Here is a 25,382-nt window from a genome sequence, read left to right as displayed (position 1 = left end):
TGTGCCAACAGCCCAAACCAAGTCCCCACTGAAGGACCCCGCAGCATCTGGCTGAGCCCTGGGGGCTCCAGGCGCCTGGAGAACGATGCGTCTCGGGGCCCGTTTCTGAATCCCGCGGGCAGGAAATAATGGATCCGGTGCCTGTCTTAACGGTTTGGCTCCAGCAAGGGCATGTCACCCAGCCGGGCCTGGCTGGCAGCGCCGCTGCGGGCAGGCAGAGCTGCCCGCGGGAGCGTAAGCCCGAGGCGCTGCCTGAATCACAGAATCTTAGGGGTTGGAAGGGACCTCAAGAGATCATCGGGTCCAACCCCCAAGCCGGGCCTGAAGCCGGGCCTGCGCCCGCCCTCTGGGCTCCTGAGGCCGCCGCGGCGCGGCCCTGGCAGCTCCCCCCGCGGCGGCGCGCCTCAGAGCGCTGGAGCCGGCGCCAGGCCCGGCCTCGCCTCCGGGGCCGAGCCCCCGCCGCGCCTCCCGAGCGGCCGGGCGAAGGGCATGCTGGGACCCGCCCGTGCCGGCCGGAGGCGGCCGGGCCGGGCTGGGCCGCGGCGCTGGCGGCTCCCCGGCGGCGGACCGGCCCCACCTGAGGGGCCTCTGCCTGCAAACCCCACCCCTGGCCGCTCCCCCGCCGGCGAGGCCCGGCCCATGGCTTGGCGTTCGGCGGGCTGCGCGGCGGCTCGGGGCGGTCGCTTCCTCCCCGTGCCAGACGGGCCCGCAGGTAGCGGCGGCCGCAGTCCGGCCCCGCCATGCGCGACTACGAGGAGGTGACCGCCTTCCTGGGCGAGTGGGGCCGCTTCCAGCGGCTCGTCTTCTTCCTCCTCAGCGCCAGCATCATCCCCAACGGCTTCAACGGCCTCTCCATCGTCTTCCTGGCCGGTACCCCCGAGCACCGCTGCGCCGTGCCCCGCGGGGCCAACCTGAGCAGCGAGTGGCTGAACGCCAGCATCCCGCTGGAGCTGCGGGAGGGGCAGCCGGTGCCGAGCCGCTGCCGCCGCTACCGCCTGGCCGAGCTCGCCAACTTCTCGGCGCTGGGGCTGCGGCCCGGCTCCGACGTGGAGCTGGGGTCGCTGGAGCAGGAGCCGTGCCTGGACGGCTGGGAGTACAGCCGCGATGTCTACCACTCCACCATCGTCACCGAGGTGCGGGGGCGGCGGGGGGGATGGAGGGGCGGCGGGAGCGGGTCCCTCTGGCAGCAGCAGGCGCGGGCAGGCGGCACCGGAGGAGCCGGGGAGCGTGTGGCTGCAGCCGCGCCGCCTTCATCCTGCGCTGTCCTCAGGGCATCGTCCTGCCGCTAGGTCAGGCGTGCGAGGTGTGTTTTGAGATCTGTTTGCTGTACAAGTGGCAGCCCAAGGGCAGTGCCTCGTTTGACGGGAACGCCTGATGAAACCCATCAAGCAGTGGGTTTCGTGGGGATCTGAGGCAGTGGCTTGGAGCGAGGGCCAGCACAGGGGCAGCGGTCCAGCTCCCTGGTTCAGAGATGTCTCCTTGAACTCAAAAGAGATCAAAAGCGTTTGGGTTTTGTTTGTCCTGAAGAACCCCAAACTAACAAAACAAACGGTTGAAGTCACCATGAGCAGTGCAAGGGGCATTAGTCAGGGAGCCCTGTTTTGATGCTGTGTCCCAAATGACCCTGAACTTCGCTGTGTGCCCGCGGTGCCTCTGCTTTGGTCGTGCCTGATGCTCCCATCACCGGGACAAGTCAGGTTCTGGGCTGCTGAGATGCAACCTGTGAGTCACGTTCTGCAGTCAGGCCGAGCGACCAAAGTTGTGTGGGTTGTCCCTCTGGTGTCAGGTGGAAGCTGTACAGAGCCACTGTTGACTTAAGATGCAAACAAATGGATTTTTGAGTAATATTTGAGCTTCAAGACATGTAAGTTCTTTTTCAGAAGGCTTATATAAACCATTTGTACAGCTCCTTTGCCTGACTCTGCCTGTGGACAAGTTTTGTAGAGCTGGAACTGTATTTACCTTAATTCCTTGCTTAGCAAAATGGGTTGTGATGGGTGTGAGTACTTAACAATCATAAGCTGATCTGAGCGCAGAAATCTTCCTCAGGAGGAGGATGACTGGGGTGAGGAACGCAGCTTGGGAGAGGAGGCATGGGAGTGGTGGCACTGGAGTTGTTGGAAATGGCCCCTGAAGATGCGCAGCAGCAGGGGCTGGAGCGGTTCTGAGGAGTGGCACAAGGCATTGCCTCACCTGTTTCTGAGGAACTGCTGTCTTCCTCGAGAGGAAGGCTGCCCTGAGTCTCCTGGTCACTGTTGTGAAAGGCTGAGCCGCTCTTCGGGCAGCGTAAGGCAGTTGGCATCTCCTCAGGGCAGTCACGTTCATACGGGAGCGTTCGGGGTTTGTTCCAGGTCCTTTGATACAATGGCTGCCCTGGCTCCCTCGCGGTTTCAGCCAGTACTTTGTAGCACATTTGCTGCACTTTGTCTCAGTGCACGTTAAAATGCCACGAGCTACCACAGTACCACTGAGGACCATTATCATCTATAAAACCCAGGAGCTGCTTAGGTTTTCCTGAGGCTCCCCAGCAGCTCTGGCCTGTCCCTATGGTTTGGCAGATGTTTTGTGTGTGTGGGAGGTGATGTTTGTCTGCCCAGGCTGTATTTATTTCCCCCCCACCCCCACCCCACCTTTAATATTAAGGTTTCTGGGGGAGTTTTGCAAGAGCTGTGGCCTTTCACATGCTTACAGGTTTCCAGTGTTAAGCTTGTTTAATTTCTTGGCTTGGCGCTGCTGCTTTTATGATTCACTAATCTGTTTGGCTGCATATCGCTAACTCATTGAATAATCATGAGGACCTTTGTTCCAGATTTCAGTAGCCAACACTGAGGGGGGGGGGGGGTGGGGGGAAAGGGAGGGAGATTTATTTTTTTAAAGAAAGCTTTTTCCCGAATTTCTGACGACTCTAGAGAAAGTCCTTGTTTATGGTTCTGCTTTTCAAGGGAGACTTAAAACATTCAGTTCCCTTTCATGAAGAGAGACCTCCTTTTCTCCCACAGACTTAACAACAGACGGTTGTTATTAGGCAGTCTGCAGTGTTTAACCAGCTCCAGTGTAACAGAATCCCCTTCTCTCCTTTACTTTTCGAAATGCTGTATCTTGGGAGACACGGAAAGCTTGCTTTGGCTCCAGAAGATGTCAGTGTCATTCTTATTCCTCCATAATTCCCGTTAAATAAGTATGTAGGAGTACTAAAAGTTTGTATGTGGTAGTGGAAGGAATAAAAGCAGGGGTAATTAGGGAAAAGGCTAATGTATTCTGCCAGTCATGTCTGTTATGGGGCTATACTGAGTAACTGGGAATAGAATCGAGCAGTGGAGTTGTTAGGAGCATCAGTGAACTGGAAATGTGATATAATAAGAAGGCAACAGATGATACAAGAGTGAAAGCATTTTAGTCTGTACAGGAGTAATTCCTACATACTGTGAAACTCAAATAGACACTGAATTCTGTATCCCCATATTCATCCCCAAGCAGTTCATGCAGGTGCTGTACTCAGAGCTGTTTTATGCCTGTTGTGCTCCCAACAAGCTCCAGAGCCAGTTTGGCTTTTGCTGAGTAAGGATGCACATGGTGGGACTTGCCAAGGTCCTGAGGCTGGACACAGGGCTGGTGCTCAGTGTCCTCCATGCACGTGCAGGGAGGGAAAGCTCTGTGCAGGCCCTGAGGTTTCCATTCCCTTTATGCCAGGGATTTGAGCTGTCTGCTGTGCTCCAGACCCCTGTCCCTGAAGATGAGCAGGTTGTGCCAGACCCTCAGGGAACAAGCAGAGGCTGCGGTGGTGACATCTGGAGTGACAGGGCAATGTGGTACAGCTGTCAAACCAGGGGTTGTGATGGAAGGCGGAGGGATGCTTTGCTTTTCCAAAACAAAAACACAGGCTAGTGCTAGGAGTTGTAATTTCCACAGGGTTTTCTAAGAGTGGAGCCAGCAGCTGAAGAGTAAATCAAGCCAGTGTCATTCAGGTTCAGCCCTCAACCTCTTCATTCACCCTAGTGCTGTGGCATCATAGACAAGAATTCACCTCCATTGTTCTTCATCTGTTAAAACCAGCACATCCTCCTCCTTGCTGTAGGTTGATATCTGCTGCTTTTTCTGGCTGAAGTTAATATTGACAACTCATCAGCCCCAGGAGCTGATGATAAAGCTGTGGAAAGACCTTTCAGTGATGGGCAGGTGCAAAATCTCAGGATTAGTTGTCTTGTCAGAAGGAGGTTAAAAAAAAAAGTCTGGTGTTCATTTAATACATAAATATGTGTGGCTGGCAGGTGTTTACAAGCACTTGTAAAGCCTGAGGCTTTTAAGGTCTGATTTAAGAAGCACATAAAGTAGGACTCCAGGACTGTATAGAGTGCTGACATTTCATAAAATCATAGGATGGTCTGGGTTGGAAGGGACCCCAAGGATCACAGAGCTCCAACCCCCTGCCACAGGCAGGGCCACCAACCTCCAGGCCTGGACCTACACAAGGTTGCCCAGGGCCCCATCCTACCTGGCCTTGAACACCCCCAGGGATGGGGCACCCATCACCTCTGCCACATAAAATAGGGTCAGTTTTACGAAGGAATGATAGGAAAAAAAGCTCTTTTAGAGGAACAATTAACGACAGGGTAATGTGCCTATTATGCTCTTTTAGATTAAAACTCAGCTTGTGTTTCTCAGTTTTTGATGTTGGGAGTCCTGTTGGATGGGGAGGGGTGGGAGTTAAGTTTCTGCACTGGAAATATAAACTATTTGGCTCTTTCCTTCCTGTTCCATGCAAGCTTTACCTCTGCAAAGGCTTAAAATGCTGCAAGGGGAGAAATTCAGCAGAATGTATGTTCTGTGGACACAGACTTGTGTTTACGTTTGGGTAATGAGCTTTAACGTAACAGCTACAACTTCAAAGTGCCTGGAGTGTACAGTGTATTTTCAGAGGAAAGGGTGTTTAATGATGTAGCTCTCATGTAAGCAGAGGACATTTTCATGGGGTATAAACAAGACCAGACTCTGAACCAAAGGTCACGAGTACCCAGTTGTGAGACTGAGAGATTTTATTTTATGAAGAACCTGCCTGTGTTTGCAGAGAGAAGCAAGGGGTAGGAGAGAGGAGAGGGCATTGGATCAGCTTCAACAATTCTCCCTAACGTGTTGATTTTCAAAAAGAAAATGTTAGCACATGGGACTATCCCACTTCATTTTCCAACTGGGTGTTGCTCTCAGCAGGAGAGGAAAAAAGGTTTAAAAGCAAAATAAAGGAGCAGAGCACAGGCTGTGTTGTAGCTGCAGAGTCCTTTTCCTGTGTGGCTTTTCCTTGTGAAACAGGGTGTAACCCAGGGAGGCTCTCTCAGTTTTTGGATTGGTCATAGTTCATCTTTGTTTGGGGTTCTAGTAACAGTGTTAGGGAAGTGCTCCTGCGGTGGAACAGTTCTCTGTCATGAGATGGAGAACTCATGATCTGAGAAACACACTTTTTTTTCAAGTGAGCTCCTAAATGACATTGTTGGTGGCCTTGCAGCTACTTCTCTAACTGTCCAACTTGGTAGTGATGTGTATTTGCTGGTGGCATAGACTTGTTTGCTGCGATGCTCTGCGGCAAGTACTTCTGATGTTTGGAAGAGCTCCCCTAGAACTAAACTGGCTGTTCCCATGTTAGGGTGTAGCTGCAGAGTTCAGGGGAAATGCTGTGCTCAAATACAATGGGCTTCTTGTTACCAGCTACAATCGTGTTACTCCAGTTTTACCATCTTGGCAGAGGTGATGAAGTTGCAGTGTAGGGGAAGCAGGGTGAGGGAGCCGTGTCGGTGCTTGGGTGAGAGCCACTGCAGGGTTCACTGTCACTGCTCAGCCAGCTCTCCTTTCCAGGCAAGTGGTATTCAGCAACACAGAGCCTGTACACAGGGAACTGGCCTTTACCCCTCAAGGCTTTGGAGTGCCTAGGGAACTTAGAGGGATGCTGTCTTGTACTTGGAGCATCCTGGCTGCCCAAATATCCCTTGCAGTTATAATTTGATACTGTTATTTCATGCCTTGGCTATTGTTCCATGGTTTGCTGTTTGAAGATGGTTGCATTGTTATTGTGGTGTGTGTGAACATTGTAGGCCAGTTTTCTTTTTGGATTGAGGTGAGTTATTAATGTTATGATTAAAGCTGTAACCACGTGAGGCAGACTGCAGGAAATACTAGTCTAGCCAGGCTGACACTTGTGTGGTAGTAAGCACATACTTCTACCTATGCTAGCTAAACCTGTGGTGATGCTTCCTGTCCAGGTTGGGTTGTGACAGAAGGCTGGACACTAATAAAATGTGTGTGAGGAGGGAGGAGGTCTGAGGGAGTAGTTTAGGGTTTTTATTCTCAGTTTTGTAACCAGGCTTGTCCTATAGTGAGGATTTTGGGGTTGTGGTTCCAGGTATCTGACTTGCCCTGTAGTGATGAAGCAGGACTTGGAAAGTGCTCTCCTAAAGGGATGCCTGAGTGATGACTGTAAATACCTAGGGCTGTTTCATACTCTGGCCCTGAACCTTTGTTCAAGAAGCAACTGCTTCAGTCTCTTTCCCTTGTAGTGTCCCCCTACCTTCTCCCCAAAGCTGTCCATGTTTTCTGGCTGTCTTCCTTTCTCCATCCCATCTTCCCACCTGTCTTCACCAGCTGGTACCAGCAGGAATCCTTTGTATCTCACCATGCATCTCACAGAAGTGATTACTGCTGCTAGGTGTGGGGCTGCTGATGGAGACAACGCCCTGACTTGATGACTTCTTTGGGAAGCACCTACAGCCCAAAGTAAACCTATCTTATTAAAGCAGCTTGCAGATAAGGTGCAACAGAAGGATATCCATCTTCTAAAGTTATAATAAAACTGAGTGAGGCTGCTCTGTGCCATGCCTTGAGCACCAGTGTTCAGGAGCTCAGTGCTTCCCAACATCAGCAGCCACTGTTTGAAACAAAGCTGGAATGTTTTTCTTCTGTTTGAAGGCCCACCACCTTGCTGAGGTTAACCTTATCTCACTCACTGGGGCAAAGGCCATTACAGCTGGCAGGATAACTCAAAGGATACTAAGAAGTGAAAATAGCACATGATTTTGGAGCACTAGGTCATGGCATACCGTGTCCAAACAGCAGTGCCAGCAGCAGGATTCAATCAGTAACTACACCTGGGTCACTCACTCTTTGCCATGCTGGTCTCCTAGCAGTGATGCTTCAGTGACTTCTTGGGCTGTGCACAGCCAGGGCAGGTTCTGGCTGCAGAGTGGCTTTGGACATCACTGACTGGCAATGTGGTAGAGCTGGTTGGTGAGTCGTTAAAAAGTTGAAGACGTGGGCATTCCTTTACCAGGGCAAGGGGTAACAGACCTTAAAATCCCTTTGTTCTGATTGCTGTGCATCTGTGGAGCCTGTAAATAACTGGTATTGCAAAACCAGGTAGCTTTCCTTGGAAATGTGACACTGAAGTTCACCCTGGTGCCTGGGTCAAGTGATGGTTGGCATAACAGCTCCTGACATCGCTTTGACAGAGCAAAACAAGCTGGTGATCGCTGCTGTGTGTTAAGGACCGATGTGTTTCCACCTGCCAGGGCAAGAAGCTTTTGGCAGAACAGTGTAAAACATTTTAATCCCATGAACTTTTCCAGGTGGTGCCTCCACCTCAGTGGTCTGAAGGAAATGTTTCAGTGGGCACAAGCGTGCCAGTGTCTGGAGAGCTGCATGCCAAGGAACCGAGTGTGAAAGAGCTCCAAGGAGGCAGGGAACTCATAACCACAGGGTGATCAGCTGGAAAATAACCACCTATTTAGTAATGATGGGCTCTAAGTCACTGAGATTGATGTTCGGCTAGATTTGAGATGTTTGGTTAGATTTCAGTTGTGTTATTGAAGAAGTCTGGTGCATGTCATTGTGTGAAAGCATATGATAACCACAGAAACCTTTGGCCTGTATAAATTGGAGAATGATCATTTGCTGAGTGTTTCCAAGGTGCCAGAGGCATTTTGCTGAAGCTTCCTGGGTGGATTGGCCTCTGTGGTGGTCACAGAACTGCTCAAACCTTCTTTGAGTAATAATGAAGGCTAGCTTTGATTAAGTAAATAGAGATTTAATTATAAATACCATTAATCTAAATGATATTGATAACTAAAAGCCTTTACATCACATCAGAACATTGGGATTCTGACGGAGCATCTGTAGTGATGCTCAATTGATGGTGTGGGTAGGGTGTTTGGAGCATGGCCTTGAGGGCTGGTGCCTGTGCTGCAGGTTGGGGGGGGGGGGCTGGAAAGGTTTGGGGAGTAGGGCCATGAAGCCTGATACAGGGAGGTTTTTCAGACACAAACCCACAATTGATTTATCAAAGGGGAGTGGTTAAGAGATGATTTGACTCCCATGAGCTTAAAATAATAATAGTGATGAGTCAAAATGATACACTAGCCTAGGGGTTTGCAGCTAAGCTACACAGATGGCCACGAGCATGCAGCCCCTGTGAATGAGCAGCATTCACCTCCAGAAAAACTTCTGTTATCATTCAAAACAAGATGTTCTTCTGCCAAACAAGTGGTGGGTTGGTGGAGTTTTGCCACGAGGGCCTGGAACTGGAAGGCAATTACTGGTGTTGTTCACTCAGTGTGTGTGTGTGTGTGTGTGTGTGTGTGTGTGTGTGTGTGTGTGTGTGTGTGTGTGTGTGTGTGTGTGTGTGTGTGTGTGTGTGTGTGTGTGTGTGTGTGTTTTAGTGATCCCCCAGCCCTAAAACACATGCTGGGGTGTAGTTGTAGCCTGAACTGTTAATAGACTGAGAGCTGTGAGATTCCTGGAGCCAGAGGCTTGATGCTGAGGAGACAGAGTTGGCAAATGAAGCCAAACACTGGTGTTCCCACGTGTGGATGGGGTGGGTGGTGGAGCTGGGACACATGGCTGCTGCACAGGGAGGTTTTCTGGGGTACAGCACAAACCTTAGAAAGCTTGAGAGGAAAACACACTATGCATAATTACTTGTAATTGGGGGAAAAGGGGGGTTAATTATTTGGGTCAGGGAGAATATTTTCATTTCAACCTTTTTAACAGAGATTAAAACCTAAAAGTTTCCATCCCTGGAACATCAGAAGGGCCCTGTGGGAGCTGTTTGAATAACTGAGATGAGGGTTTGGCCTCACATCAGAGGCATTTGTTGCCTCCAAATTCCTCTCCTGTGGGGCTGTAGCACCTTTCTGCCCTCTGACAGCAGGCTGCTGGGTGAGACTGGGAGAACTGGGAACTCCTCCAGTCTCAGTGCAGCAGTGAGGTGAGGGAAGAGGCATCCCTGCTGGGTTTTGTCCTTTCTTCTAATATTTACACACTTCCCCATCACCCCCACACCCCCCAAACCAAACTAAAATGAAGTTGGTCTAGATACAAAGCAAACAGGAGTGGTATTTCAAACACATCAGACTGAAACTATGGCACTCTGTCTTGTTTTCTTCCTCTTTTTTATTTTCATTTGGGAAACCTTGGTTTGTTTGGGGTGTGTTTCAGTTTGCATTCTGAAGATTTACAAGTGACATCAGGTTCCCAGTGAGCGGTCTCCAGTCTCCCAAAATCACATAAAATCATATTAAAACATAACAAAGGAGGAGGTTTGAGTTTTTCTCTATTGTTCTTTGTATAGTTCAGTTAGAAGTGTAGAGCTAAATTTGGAATGTGAGTTCTAATGGCAAACTTTACTATAGACAGGGAAATGCAGTTTGGGGTTTATTCTCTCTCCAGTGCAAACCAGCAGCAGTTGAAGGGGCTGCTGAGCCTTTGGAAGGGCCCTGCCCCACGCACGTGGGAACTGTTGGTTGCTGTCTGTGATACACGTGCAGGGCAGGCAGCACAACCTTTGACTGTGCAAGGACAGCGTCACCCCTGGAGGTGACGTTGGCACCTCAGGGGATGCTCCTGAGATGGCTCAGGCCAGGTGCCCTTTGCCCAGTGTTCCTTCCCATTGTTTTCCTGGAACTGTATCCATGCCATAGGTTAGTTACTCCTCTCTCTGTGGAGGCTGGCTGTCCAGAGGGTAGGTGTCCATCCAAGTCAGCCAAGACCTTTAGAAGGAAGGAAGGGAAAGCCAATTCACTGGCAGACTCTTGTTCTCTCTCCCCACAGTGGAATCTCGTGTGTGAGAACGACTGGAAGGGACCCCTGAGCACCTCCCTGTTCTTCGTGGGCGTCCTGGTGGGATCGTTCATCTCAGGACAGCTTTCAGACAAGTAAAGTATATACACCAGAGCTGCTGGCTCTTTGCTGGATGCTGTTTTGTAAGCAGTTCTCATGCATGAAGTCTGCACTGTGTTTTCCTGTGGCTCCTAAAGCGTCTTTGTTCTGTGACTGTGTAAGCTGAATGTACACAGAAGTGTGGAGTAAGTGTCCAAACCAGGTCAGAGCGTTACAAAGCTCGGTGGTGGGTGTTCTCTTTATCTGTGTATTTTTTTCAACAAAATCACTTTCTGGAGCAAACTGGTTTTATGCCAGAAAACAGGTCTAGGAGATAAGTTTCATCTGGAAAAATCAGATCAGTGACATTCTCTTCTGATTACTTTGGACAGTGTTCAGAGAGCTCTCTGAGACTTGTTTGCCTTTCTTTTTCTTTTTTTTAATTTTATTTGAGGTCAAATTTTAAATTCTCTTTTTATAAACACCCACAGTTTCTCTTGCTCATCATCAAATGCAGCATCTAAGTCAAGTGAGTTGTACTTGTGGAAGCTGCAAAGCATGAATGCTGTTCAGCTGTACTCCAGAGCAGCCAGGCTTTCTCCTTTGGATTTCTTTTCCCCCTGTATTTCTGGTCCCCTGTATCTCTAGTACAAGCACTGGCTTGCTTATAGTACAAACATGGGGGGGGGGGGGGGGGGGGGGGGGAAGAAGACACAATTCATTTTTGTGATGTTGACAGTTATTTGGTTCTTTTAAGGCCCAGTTTTTCTGATTCTCTCCATGGGATTTGCTGTGCAGACCATTGAGTGCTGCCTTCCTGATTCCCAGAGAACAATATGCAGTCCTCTGATGAGTTTAATTTCTTCTTGATAATATTTCATCCATAGAATTACTAGAATCCCTTGAATTTGTTCATTTTTTTAGCAAGGTGGAATGAAGAATCCAGCATGGAACCACCTACCATTAGTAGCATCTTGCACACCAGGGTTTTACCTCATGCAGAAGCTTTCCTCCTTGTTTTTTTTAACCATCCTGATCTCTGTCAGGAGCTGTGTGCTCCTTAGAGGAGAAGCAGCATCTAATACTCTTGCATTTTAAGTATTTGCTCCTGATGGTCTGTCTTCCTGCTCACCTCATCAGGAAGGAAGGAAGGAATACTATACTTAGAGGCAACTTAACCAGCAGCCCTTGGAATATTATTTTTTTCCTTGGCCAGTGGATCTTTTTTAAATGTATTTAGAGTAGTTGTGCCTGTGTCACATTTCCCAAACCTCTCCTTTCTGCAGATGTTTTGTCTCTCTCTCAGTTTGCATAGCATTAATCTCCTTTTTCTGTTTCTGAAGATTTTATCCATGCTGTTGTGTAATCTTTCTTCTCTTTTTTAATCTGCCCATGGAAGGTTTGGCAGGAAGAATGTGCTCTTTGCAACTCTGGCCATGCAGACTGGCTTCAGCTTCATACAGGTCTTCTCTACCAGCTGGGAGATGTTTTCAGTGTTCTTTGTGCTGGTGGGCATGGGGCAGATATCCAACTACGTGGCAGCGTTTGTTCTCGGTACGTAAGTCCTGCTGGGCCCAGCTCGTGTTCCTCAGTCCTGTGCTTTTCTTGTCCCTTTTCAGTCCTGGCTCAGGCTTGATTTGTTTTGCCAAGCAGTGCTGGTTAGAGCGTGTCCTCTCCACGCATGGATAACTCGTCCTGTCCTTGGAAGTTTCCAGCTGATGGAGGTGCAATCTGAATGAATTCTGTGGTTTTACCATCCTAAAGAGGCAGGAAACACAGAAATCAGTTATTTTAAATTAAGTCCATCTTCTAGTTAGAGAGGTAGGACATGGAAGACATGAGTTTTCAGGGATTTCCATTGTCCAATTTGGGACCTAAATGCCTGTTTGATCTTAATACCTGCAGAAGAGAAAACATGGAGTTAAGTGTTACACAGTCTTCTCCAAACAGCCTGTAGCAAAACCATAAATGTCCTAATGCTTCTTGCTTTGTATGCTTTCAGTTTAATGCTGTATTTGGTCATGGGAATATGAATTACCTTACAAATTTTGAGATTTTTTTTTAAATAAAATTATTCATGTTATTTACAGTGAGCTCACTGTCCAGAGGACCAAATGTTAGTGAAAAACTCCTTTTGAGCCACAGGCAGCCAGTGAAAACAGCGTCTAGCTAACCTCACTACAGACACCCTGCTGCATCTCCTGTGGTCTTTGATTTCTGTGGCAACAAGGAAGATTCCCTTTCTTCCCATGCCTCTTGATTTGCAGGTCCCAGAGCATTGCAGAGGGATGTCTTGGCTGTGCACTGATGGCCACTGCCAGTAGCCTGGCCTTGCTTAGTGACCCAGCACGAACTCCTCGTGTCCATCAAGACAGTGAGGTGGTTTTGGCTGATAGCATAGTAGTCTTTTAGAAGGTGATACAGGGTGATACAGCTCAGGAACCTAATTTAGGCATCTCTTATTAGTCCCTGAAGGAAGCTGGTCTGTCTCCATAAGCTGAATGTATCCCATAGCAGTAGAGCTGAGGTTAGCTGGTGTGTTTTGTAGTAGGGGTTTAACCCCTCAAGTAGAACGTGAGAGGCTGAGAAGATAAAATTACTGAAGTATTCAGCACTTTGAGTTACAGCACTACTGTAAAGCCTGGTTCTCTTCCTTTTATGTGTACAATTACCTGCATGAAGCAGATCTGTGGTGCCTTTAAGACTCAGGGCAGGGCACGCTGTGTGCCGTGACTACCCACTGTAGTGTATTTCAGAGCCGATTGCTGAAGGTGTTTTGGGTAAATTACTTGGTTGCTGTGAAGTTAAAATCCTAATCTTCCCTCTCTTTCTTTGAGCAGGCACAGAAATCCTTGGGAAGTCCATCCGGGTGCTGTTCTGCACGCTGGGTGTCTGCATATTTTACGCGTTCGGCTACATGCTGCTGCCCCTGTTCGCCTACTTCATCAGAGACTGGAGGATGCTGCTGCTGGCACTCACTTTACCTGGGCTGCTCTTCATCCCCCTGTGGTGGTGAGTGGAATTAACTTAAGACTTTACTCTTTCAAAGGTCCTGTCTGCAGATTTTTAAGATCCAGCCTGTACATTCAGGAATGGGCAGGTGAAGGCTCTTCCCAGCCTTTCAGCTGCAGGTCCATAGCTGTGTGGGTGACCTGATTCATGCCTGAAAAGCCTGTTCTTTGTTTTCTTTAGGCTTTTGTAGAATTAAGTGATGCACATATGAAAAACTATAAAAATAAGTCCGTAAACCTCATCCTTCTGCCTCAGCTGGAATCCCTGAGCTTTTAAGGGTAGGTCTGAACTGAGGGCAGGATGAAAGCCAGATGTTTTGAGAGACTGGGCAATGTTAGGGTGATGTCAATACATAAACCTGCAAAGCAGAGCTTGCCTATCCGTGACACCTCTGTGTTTTCTTCCACAATTCATGAAATACCTTTAGGTGGCCTGTAAAGCTTAAGTAGTCCACACGGTGGTGGTGTTTCCTCACACATTCATGTTTGTGAGGCCATCCGGCTTCTGACAAAGTAGAGTGACTCAGGCGAATTCTCCTCCCTGACTTCCCTTTGTAGGACAGTATTTACAGTTACTAGTTTTTGTCTGTGTCATTCTCTAAACATGTACCTCTCGATGTATAGCACGCTGCTCGTGTAGCCACATTCCTGAATCCTGTAATTAAACTGGTTTTCCACATTTTTGAAGGTTATGTTTGCTCTTTTCCCTGAGTCATTGCTTATTTCTTTAGTCCTAAAATCCACAAGTGCATGTTAGCTGTTCTTGTTCAGTGTGCTAGTCGGCTCTTGTAGAGCTGATTTCTGTTGTCATTGCTGTAGTTTCTGCAAGATGTGGCATGTTTTGAGATCTCTGTGGCTGGAACAAGTTGTACTGGTGCCTGCAGGGGTGATTTCTGAGGAAAGGCAGGTGTGTTGTGTTACTCTGAGCCTTTTCTGCAGGATCATTCCCGAGTCTCCACGGTGGCTGATCTCCCAGGGAAGATTCCAGGAGGCAGAAGACATCATCCGAAAGGCTGCAAAACTCAATGGTGTTACAGCCCCAGATGTAATACTTGACCCTAGTGAGGTGAGATTCATTTATCAGTCCAGTTCTCTGCTGGACCTACTAATGAGTGTATAAAGTGATTAACTTCCAGACATAGGAATATAAGCAGAGTGCCCTTTCCCTGCTTCATTGGGATTTTCAAAGACCTTGCTGCCCCATTCCCATGGGAATTCTAGTTCATTCTAATGCAAACACCTCTTTGATCCAGTTTACAATCACCTTTTCCCTTCTAACTCTAGTCTTTGGGGGGCAAGGTAATGAATTTGAGGTATCAGTTGCTTTGTGATCAAACTGCTTGGGCTGAACAGATTTTATGCTCACACAGACTAATATAGTTCTGTAAAGGTTTCTAATGCAGGACTAGTCCTGGCCAGTGGCAGAGGAAAGGATGTCATCCTAGTTCAGTTCCATATTCAGCTCCAGTTCCTCTGCCATGTTAAGGAGAGCAAAGCTTGAGCTCCCTTCAGGTGGACTAGCTAGCAGTATCTTTTCTTCCCCATCCTTTTCTTCCAATATATTCTTGTTTCCTCTAGGTATCCCCCCTTTGTTTGAGCTGTTGGTGTTTTTAAGGTGTAGAAGCAGGTCCACAGTGGTTCAAACATGACCTCAGGAAGTCAGACAGACTGTTTGCATAATCAGGAGAATGGCCATCTCTCTGGCCAGCTCTGTAGGGTCTGGCCTCTTGCCTAATTTTGGTTGACAGTTGACATAACCTGGCCTAGAGGCCTTGTCAAGCAAGGGAATATACAAGTTATTTTCATGTGAAGGACAAAACAAAGAGGAATGGTTACCCATTAAACTGCAGTGTGTTTGCTGTTGGGATTGAAACAAATTTGGGTTGAAGGTAGCTGAGGTGCCAACCACCCTGTTCCCTATTTGTCCACTTATTTGTAGATAGTAGGACAGACATCCTGGTCTTGAAAGGAAAACCCAGATCTTCTTGTGATAGCTTTTTCCCTGGATTTTCATCAGAACATGCCTTTCCCCCCTTCTCCCCCTTATGCTGTAGCCATGAAAATTCACCCATTGCCAACACTGCAGCAGGACAATGGAAAATAAGCTCTGGCTCCAACATCTGCTTAAGGTTACTGTCCCTGCAGTCCTCCATCCCTTTTCTTAGGAAGGAATATGGATCTGCTTACCACCTCTGGAGGGAGCTGGGTTTTGAAGCATCAGAAAGTAGGGACAAGAGTAGGGATGTTGCCCTGGGGGAAACGCTGCCGTCTGCAGCAGGGAGGACTGAAGTACACAGTGTGGGTTAATATTCTGAAGGAAAATGAGCTCAGTTAACAGACACTGTTGAAAAGCAGGACTCCTGTCCATCTTTTTACTTTTTAAGGTAAAAGTAAAGCTGGGATGAAAACCTCTGTGCAAAGCTTTCCTTCGTCAGAGGTCTGTTTACACGGCTTTTCCATCTGCCTTGTGCAGAGCTGGACAGCAGAAGGCTCCCAGCCTCTCTTGAGTTGTTTTGGAAGCCTGTTTACACTGCAGAGTTTTGTGGAAATCTGGCTGGCCCTTAGCCCTTAGTGCTGTTGGAACGTGGGTCCTGGATGGAGGAGCAAGCAGAGCTGATGTCTGGAGTACCCCTCGAACCCACGCGGCCCAAGAGCAGCCTCTGTGATATTTACAGTCCAGAGGTTTCAAAACCCAGTCAGATCCAGCAGGTGACTAGTTGCAAACAAGCTGCAGGGCACAAACAGGGTCTGGTTGACTGAATTATCCCATAGAAGCATTTGGGTGACATCATTTTACCCTTTCTGCCCTTCTCCCAGCTGCCTGTTCAAGCCTGTCCTCCTTGTCTGCTTACCCAGCTCCTAAAAGGCAGGGTCCCTTTTTCTCATCAACTGTGACTCTGAATTTTACTGTTCCTGGTTTTGTTTTGTGGTTTGTTTGTTTTTTTTCTTTTTCTTGTTTCCTGTTTGCTGGTTTCTTGGCAACAAATAGTGGCAAAACTGGAGAGTGCTTAGGAAAGATCATGTGATTTATGAGAAAGGGCTGCAAGCTGTAAAGCTGACTGCAGTTTGGGTGCTGGAAGGCTTGGCCTCAGGCAGGGTGGAGGCTATCGAATGTGAAGAACTATTTGCCTCTCCTAGAAAATTACATCTGTAAAAGCAACTATGCTGATGCTTGGCATGCATGAGCATCAGACTGCTGCTTTATCCAGGTCGTCAGAAGAAAATAGCTCTCTGATGGAATTTTTACCTGACTGCAGACTTTACATAAGCTTGATGTTCCCATTAGCTCAGATACAGTTTACAAGACACTGAGGAGATAATCTGTGTTTTGAATTGAGGGACAAGTTATGGGGTGTCCAGCAAGGAGCTTGCCAGAAGAAACATTACTGACTGAGCATAGAAGAGAGATTGATGAGGAATTAAGTTAAACTAACGGTTGCTTTTGTGTCTTTCTTGGTGTGTTGTGTCCTACAATGCATCCAGCTAATTCTCTTGGACCTGCTTGATGTTTTGGGGGACAAAATATTTAATTGTGAACTAATACAGAGAAGAGGATTGAATATTAGACCAGGCTGAAAGGGTTCAGACAAGTTTAAAGTAGTGACTAGCTGTTGTTTTGAAGCTACAGCCATAGTTTACTTTTATTGGCAATCATTTGCACATGCCATGAAGGAGTACACAGTGCCAACAAAAGGCCTTTGGTCTTTAAACCTATTAAAATTTATTTTTACATTCTCAGGTCACACAGACCTAAAAATTCAAGGAAGTAATTTTCTATACAGCTTGTTGTGCTTGCACACAATAGAGGTCTGTCAGGCAAGAGTGATTCTTCTTCTTGGGGAGTGGATAAAAAGTCTTCATGTAAGTATTGCGAGGTGGCTTGGCAGCTGACAATTCAAAAAGTGTCTTAAAAATACTCCAGTATTACCTTTTTTTCTTCTGATCATTCTGAGCTGCTAAGCTGGATGTCTGTTCTTTTCTCAATTAGGCAGCTGTCAATAGTCACAGATTCAGAGATACCAAAATAGCCTAACAGAAAAAATAGCCACTGTGTAAGTTTAAGATCAGAATCTTGTTAATGCTTTTACTGTAAGACTATTCAAAATACCATTAAACTGATGAGTAAGTAGCCTGTGATAAATCCTGCAAACATGCCATCTTTTGCAATAACAGAAACATGACATGTCTAGAAAAATGTGGCTCTTCAGATGTGAGAGTGGCTGCAGCAGCATCGATAGCTTAAGTAGTGGAACTTGTCCTCTTCAATCACCTTTTATGTAGTTTGAAAAAATCTCTCCCTTGTTGCTTCCTTAGAGCTCTAAAGTCCTAAACTTAAAACCAACCCAAAAGAAGCCTCAAATAAACAGCCAAACAAACACATTCTTGTTTTCATGCTTCAGGGATGAGTGTCTGCATTGTTTGTGTGGAAGTGGTTTTATTTTGAGGAGCTGGAAAGTTTCATGGGGAAAGAAGTTTGTTGTCTCTTTGCTTCTATTCTCAGGAGACCTCAAAAGCAGGGTAGGTAATGATGGGGACTTTTCAGCTCATTAGCTGGCTCGTCTCAGTTTATTGTTAGGTCCAGCACCAGGAGTCACTTACTGCATCTGTCCTGCTGCAGTGTAATCTTGTCTGGACTTCCCCTGTCTGCAGTGGACACAGAGGACAGTTGATCATTCTTTTCGCTGGGCTTTGAAGACCATTCTTGGTCTGAAGCCCTCAGCCTTCTGACCCTTAAGCTAAATAAACCCTCTACTTCTACAGAGTAGGTCTTTCAAACTGTCTCCTCATCCTTGTTGCTCTCTTCTTGTCTGGGCACAGTTGACTTATGTGATCTTCAGGGTGCAGCACTCAAAATTGTATGTAAGGACCCTGCCAGTATGAATCATGAATTAATGGTGTTGCTTTATAAGTCAAGTAGGAAAATAACAATAAGCAATTGCTTTGTGATGCCTCAGGGAGAGGAAAAACTCAGCCTAAATTTTAAGTGACTTTAAATTAGGGAGGAGCAGCTGCTTTCACAGGTAGTTGTCTGTTATGGCTTGTATGTGTTTGGTTAAAAGTGAAGCACCTGTTTTAGCTCTGCAGTGTATCAAAATACTGATGTATGGTGTGGGGGTGGGATTTATTTGCCCAATAATCCTACTTCCAGGAAGCTAATGTTCTCCTGGATTCTTCTGCTTGCTTTTTTTTCCAGCTACAAGATTTGAATTCCCAGAAGCAACAGTCATACACGATTCTGGATCTGATGAAAACAAGAAATATCCTAACCATCACAATTATGTCAGTGCTTCTTTGGTGAGTGAGTGTGGTTCAGGAGGATGGCAGCACAAAAGCAGCAAAACTATTAAAAACTGCTCTTGGAACAGCAGGGTATTCTGAAGAGGTACAGGCAAAACCAGCTCAAAAAACACTGACCTGAAGCAACAAAATCCTGGTTACTGGGTCCTTCCTTTCAGTACTGGTCTTAGAAACACACCTGGATTGTTACTTCTCTCTGAAGCAGCCAGTTGTATCCCGAGCTGAGCAAGAATCAGAGCAGCTGGCAATGACGGTGGGAATCCAGCCTGATACTGGGCCTTGGGGAATCCTCATCTGACTAACAAAGCCTCTTAAGAGCAGTGAGTCATGCCCTGTCCCTTCGGATCTCTTCCTGCCTCTTTGGTGGTGTCTCTCAAAGGGATAAAGCTGCCTTGGGTGGTCTAACCTGAGCTCTCCCTAGACCTTCCTCCTAGTTTCTCTACCTGTCATCTTCACTTGAAGCCATCATTCGCTCTCAGTTTGATTAAACATTTGTCACTCTATGGGAAATACCAGTGAAGCTGTAATTGCTCAGAAGAAAGAAAATGGAGAGAGTAACTTGTAGCCTGCCAGAGGCTTTAAAATGAGGTTTAATTAGTGCCTATAAAAGTGTCCTAACTGAGGAGGCCCCTAAAGTGCTTTGGAGCTAACTAAGCCTGTGTGCTGCCTTACTGAACAGTGTGGTTTGGTGAGAGTTCAATCTGCTGAGCTGCTGATGTGGCCTTTTGGGTCAAAGGATGACTTTGCTAATATTTAAGCTGGATTCCCTTGGCTGTCACCAAGCACAGTGCTACAAACACACCGAGAAGGAACTTGAGCAGGAAACAGCTCAAAAAAGTATTGCTGGTTCTTCACAGTCAGTATGGTTTCCATTTAGTGTTCCCCCCACCAAGTCCAAATGCTGACTCACCTTTAATTAGAAGTGAGCTGGAGAGTTGAGACCGCCCTGCTTCTGATCTGCTCAGAGCAGATAAGTAGTTAGTTCCTAGATGCAGCCGGAGTTACGTGTGTGGTTGTAGACATCAAACTCAAAACCTGTTCCAACAGCATTTTTGGTATGTCAGAGCATCTCAAAGAAACCACGTGATGTGGCAGCACTGATGTAATCCCTTCCGTAAGCTGAAGGGCTCCTTATCACTGGATGGCTGAGGGTTTAGCATGGCCACAGAGTCTAACATGTGCAACCAACTGACACCATCATAACCTCCTCTGGCAGAGAAGTGTTCAGGTGCTTTGGGCAGTTTACTTGCTATTTTTGGCTTGCCTCTCCATTGTCTAACCTGCTTTTAATTCCCCAAGTAGAAAGCATCCTGTGCCTCCTCACAGCAATGTTTTCCTGCCCATAGTATACTGATAGTATGTTCTGTGTTAAGAATTGAAAGATCTCATGAAAGCAGCTCTGTAAAAGAGACTAGCTAGAGACAGCAGTACAGCACCTTCAGTGAGTGTTTTCTTAACTTGAAGTAAGTAGTGGGCCTTTTAAACTCATACCTTTGAATGTGCATCAGGGAGGAGAAAGTCTGGCTTCTTGCCACCCTGGGATGTGCAAATACTCCTAAAGATCTCCTAGAGAATGGAGAACTGGATCCAGGTTTGTCAGTGTTACAAGCCAAGGTGAAAGTGAGTTTCAGCAAGCACAGCTTATTGTATATAAAAATAACTCCTTGGAGCACGGGGCTGGGTGTACAGCACAGCATGGTGGGAAACCACCTAGCTCCTTCAGAGGAGAATAGCCTTAGCTGGCAGGGTACTCACAGCAGCAGAGGGGTTACCCTCAACTCTATGACTTTGCACCTTGCCAGGTATGCTGGGCAACTTCTTTGAAGCAGTTGGAGTGTGAAGGCTCTTTCCAGGGGAAGTGAGGAGGAAGCAGAGCAGGATCCACTTCCTGCTGCACAGGGATTTTGCTCTGGGTTCTGCTGTAACATAGGTGATGAAGGAGATGAAGTGCTGAGTGCTCTCTCTGTGCCTCACCACTGCTCCTGGACACATCCTGACCCAGTGCCCTTTGTTTCCCTGTTTGCCACGTATTGCTTGTTGATGAAGTGTAGCCCTCCCTTCCCAGCATCTCCCAAAGCGTGGCAGGATTTGTCTCCAGGGTCAGTCCTGTGTTTCTCTTGATCACCTACCTGCAAGCCAGCTCTTGCCTGGCAGTGGCACAGATAGGATGGCAGTGTGCCCAGCCACTGAGCTGTGTCCTGCTACACTGACCAGCCCAGGCACAGAGCCATACAAATGTGACTTGGACGCTCCCCAGCCAGCTTGTGGCGTGGCGGAGAAGAGCCCGGATTGTTTGGGTCTGCCAGGATGCCATGCTGCTCAGGCTTTTTATATATATTGAAAGACAACAAAGCATCAGCAGTGTTTAATTGTTGTCTTGCTGCTTGTGAAGTCAGCACTTCAGCTGCTCCAGAGGTGAATGAGTCTGATGGATACTGAATTTGCCTTAAGTCATCCTTTCTGTGCTTAACAAAGGTGTAAGAGAGATTTGTGGCATCCTCAGGAAGGTGAGAAACATGCTTAATCCTGTTATTCTGCTCCTTTCAGGATGATAATCTCTGTTGGTTATTTTGGACTCTCTCTTGACACACCTAACCTGCATGGAGATGTCTATGTGAACTGCTTCCTCTCAGCAGTGATTGAAGTTCCAGCCTACATCATTTCCTGGCTGCTGCTCCAGAATCTCCCCCGACGGTACTCAATGGCTGCTGCGCTGTTCTTGGGAGGCTGTGTTCTGCTCTTCATTCAGCTGGTGCCCTCACGTATGCAATCGTTAGTTGATCTCAAATGTGTCTGATAGGTGAAGTGCAGTGCTCTGAACTGGGCAGATGTGGAAGAAAAGTGGTCTGAGGGGGCTAAATAGCTTCTTTCCCCACCTCTGCCCCTCTTTTGTGTCCAGTTCTGGGCTCCCTGGTATAGAAAAGACAGGGATCTCCTGGAGAGAGTCCAGAGGAGGCTACAGAGATGATGAAGGGCCTGGAGCATCTCCCCTATGAGGAAAGGCTGAGTGACCTGGGGCTGTTCAGCCTGGAGAAAAGAAGCCTGAGAGGGGACCTTATTAATGTTTATAAATATCATAAGTATGGGACACAGGGGGAAATGGCCAGCCCCTTTTCAGTGCTCTGTGGGGACAGGACAAGGAGCAATGGCTGCAAGTTGGAGCATAGGAAGTTCCACACCAATCTGGGGAAGAAATTCTTCCCAGTGAGGGTGAGGGAGCCCTGGGAGAGGCTGCCCAGGGGTTGTGGAGTCTCCATCTCTGGAGAGATTCCAGCCCCATCTGGACACCAACCTGTGTGCCCTGTCCTAGGGACCCTGCTTTGGCAGGGGGTTGGACTCGATGATCTCTGGGGGTCCCTTCCAGCCCCTATGATTCTGTGATTCTTCCTTGGCTCTCAGTGCAACCATCACACAACCCATCACTTCAGACACTCTTCCAAAGGTAGATCATTGGCTTTGATCTCTTGGGATTAGCATTGCTGTCCTGGTTTGCCTTTAACAAACATCCCTGGCAAGATGCCCTGGTAAGGACCAGGTGTTCAAACCAAGACTAGACCAACCAGAACTTGGCAAGCAGAGGTTACCAGGAGGCTGCAGAAGTCTCTTCCCCAGCAGCTGATGATGAGTGTCTCTGGGTTGTTTAAACGGCCCTGTTCAAGGGACTCATTGTGGAAGCATTTTGATAAGCAAAGAGCCTTGTACTGAATTAGTGTCAATAGATAAAATAACGTTTGGCAACAGCAAAGAAGGACAAAATTACATCTATTTGCTCTCAAACCATACATATCTTCAGACCAGTTAGATTAATGGGCTTGTGGGCTCCTTACTGATAATGATGTTGAATGGGAGGGGGTGTTGCTTAGCACTTGTTTAGAAATCAAAGAATAATCAAAAGGGAATGTGCAAGGAGTGCCTTGCTTATTTTATACAGGTAATACATCTCTTGTGTTTTCCCTCCTGTCCTTTGAGCCAGTCAGATAACTGATACAGTCAGGCCCTGATACGATCTGTTTGGAGTTTCAAATCTAACTGTCCCAGTTAAAGTCAGCCTCACTTCCTGTAATTAAATTATTGACTTGTAGCTGGGAATGTTAATGAGAAGCCGAAGCAGGAAGCCAAAAATGACTTGCTCCAAATGCTTAACTTTGCTCACTTTATTCCAAGGGAATACATGGCTTTGCTTGCAACAGCAGAGCTCTGGCCCCTGAAATCTGAGAGGACCTTTCCAGTTCTTGCTCAGTCTTCCTTGTTTTCTGCTTCCCCATGCTCAAGAGGAAATTAAAATGTTGAGTCCTGGTAATTTAACTAAATAAATAAATGTTGCCTGTGCTTCTAGACATGCACAGGGAAAAGAAGACAGCAGAGACTGCAATTAATTAGACAGAGGTTACAGAAACACCACAGAATTAAGGGATACAGTGAATTTTCAGAGCTTTATTGAAGTCCCTCCTGTGTTTTCATTTCAGATATCCGTGCACTGTCTATTCTGCTGGTGATGTTGGGGAAATTTGGGATCACATCTGCCTTTTCAATGGTTTATGTTTACACGGCTGAGCTCTACCCAACAGTAGTGAGAAACATGGGAGTTGGAGCGAGTTCCATGGCCTCTAGACTGGGCAGCATCCTCTCACCTTACTTCGTTTACCTGGGTAAGTTAACCAGTCTGTGGGGGAGAACCTGGTGATTTGGAAGCAACCTCTGTCCCCAGCTCAGTGTCCTGCCTCTCTGGGGTGCTGGGCTTTTTTGCTCTTCTCTACTTCCAGGTCTTGCATGATCCTGCAGGTAAAAATGGGGTCTCAACATCTCTGGGGAATGGTCATGAAGGTAGAGAAGTTGTGGTTTGTGCCCTGTTGAAGAGATGCTCTGAGCTTACAGCCTAACCAGCTCACTAGGGACAGCTCTGAGAGCTCTTTTCTCCTTTGAGTCCCTAAACCCACCTTTAAATCAGCCTATACTTTGAATGCCAGGCTCTGAGGGGGTGAAAGCATGAATCTTGCACTGAGAAAGCTCTCTATCCGGGACACTTAGGGCTGTTTCTTTGGGTTCTTATGTTGGGGTTTGGTTTTCTTTCCTGCTAGGTGCCTATGATCGATTCCTGCCTTACATCCTGATGGGGAGCCTGACTGTGCTCTCAGGAATTCTGACTTTATTTCTGCCTGAAAGCTATGGCATGCCTCTCCCAGACACCATTGAGCAAATGCTGTCGGTGAAAGGGTAAGTGTCACCTTCTGATCTTAGCACCCCTGTCACCTCCTCTGAGGAGGGGACTCGCCCAGACACTATCACAAGGAAGGTCTGGTGTGGGTAATTTAGTCAGTGCTCTGAAGATAGAGGAGCTTGGCTGGAATCCCAGTCCTTCTTCCCAAGTGTGTGTGTTTGTGTGTCCATCATTAGGTTCCAAATTTATCCCTTTACTCTGAATAAAAGCACCTCTGAGGAGTGGGTTTGTTAAAGTGCTTTACAAGCTGCTCTCAAAGATAAAGGGACGCTTTGTGGGTGTTAATCTATCTTTCTAGGTTCTGCAAGTCACAGAAGTACTGGTGAAGGGCTGAACTCTTACAGTTTAGTTCAGCTGACCTAGAAAGGCATTGAGAGCATTTGTCCTCTTGCCCCAGCCCTGATTGCACGTAAGGTGGCACATAAGTAAACATACACCTGGTGTGTGAAAGGGACCTGTCTGATGGAAGCCAACAAGGTATTAAAACTGGGAGGCTGTAATTCAGATGGGGCTCAGGATATCAAAGAGATTTTATTCTGTTCTCTCATCCTTTTTTTAAGTTATTTTCTTTTTTTCTTTCCTCTTTCCTTTTTTTTTTCTCCCAGATTAGAATACAGACCTGCATCTAGTAGCACAAGGGATTCCAAGGAGGAAGAAGAAAATCCAGAGATTTTTAAAAGCACAGCTTTTTGATGGAACTCCTGGGTATTTACTCCTGGGTACTTGCTGGTAGACTGAAAATCAAATGGACTTTACTTCTAATATCCTAGAAAGGGCTAGTGGCAACACTTTATTTCCTGTAATTTTAACCTTATTTATTAATTTAAGCACTGTGTTCCCTACATTCTCTTTTTATATGAACATAAATACTGTATAGCCAGAGCTGTTTCGATGCAGTCACACCACAGAACAGAGTCTGATCAGTCTTTTGTAATTTAACTGTGGAGTTCAGCTGAAAGATACTTGAAAACGAGTTCAAGGGCTGGCAGGGTACCTGGATTCCTCAGTGAACCTTGTCCAGAGCACACATCAGGAGGTAAAAATTGCCAGGGAAAGCTGCTAATTGGTCTTGATTCCTTGACTTCTGTCTCTGGACAGGAAACTTATTTATTACAGTGCATGAGAACATGCCTCTGCAGCCTGCCTCAGATGACTTTGCACCTGCTGAATTCCTTAGCCAATTCAGAAAGATGCAAAGAAGGATTTTGAGAATGAGTTCTAACTTGCTGTGTTTTAACTCAGCATGGATTGAGAGGGGTGTCTTGCACAAAACATTTGTAGCACTGAAGTTTTGCTCATGGAATTCACTTGATTCCAAGGCTGGTTTTCAACTGTACCTGTATGGTGAGTTGTTTACATCTGGCCCTGGACGTGTCCTGCTCCCAGGCTGTGTGTGTTAAACATCTGTGTGTGCAGGGAGCACTGTGAGTTTGGGGTTCTTCCATTTCCATGTCTCTTGGAAGATTTATGTCTAATGTCTTATGATTAATGTCCAATGATGAATGTCTTCTGTGCAGTTTGGATGATGGAAACAGTTCTATTGTCTTCATTTCACCCTTTTCATACATGTACACACACACATGGTATATGTACACCTGATTTCTCTGTGCCACTGCACTGACCCCACAGGGGAACGTGTCACTAAGGGTGAGGGAGCCCTGGGACAGGCTGCCCAGGGGGTGTGGAGTCTCCTTCTCTGGAGAGATTCCAGCCCCATCTGG

General features: G+C 47.1%; 1 protein-coding gene across 1 annotated transcript; it reads left to right on the top strand.

Moving 5' to 3' along the window:
- The first annotated feature begins 704 nt into the window (after window positions 1-704).
- On the top strand, window positions 705-24,561 carry LOC311195207 (organic cation/carnitine transporter 2-like). The gene is made up of 10 exons (XM_084268569.1): window positions 705-1,133; window positions 10,087-10,190; window positions 11,534-11,688; window positions 12,975-13,146; window positions 14,085-14,211; window positions 18,340-18,440; window positions 20,991-21,205; window positions 22,910-23,092; window positions 23,522-23,657; window positions 24,267-24,561. Exons 1-10 carry the CDS (start codon window positions 741-743, stop codon window positions 24,352-24,354), a joined length of 1,674 nt encoding a protein of 557 aa, XP_084124695.1. The 5' UTR covers window positions 705-740; the 3' UTR covers window positions 24,355-24,561.
- The last annotated feature ends 821 nt before the right edge of the window (window positions 24,562-25,382 follow it).

Source organism: Gallinula chloropus (genome assembly GCF_964237585.1).
Source record: "Gallinula chloropus genome assembly, chromosome: 10".
In the NCBI taxonomy this organism is placed as follows: domain Eukaryota; kingdom Metazoa; phylum Chordata; class Aves; order Gruiformes; family Rallidae; genus Gallinula; species Gallinula chloropus.
Note: the sequence above shows the minus strand (reverse complement) of the source record. Positions and strands in the feature narration are given on the sequence as shown.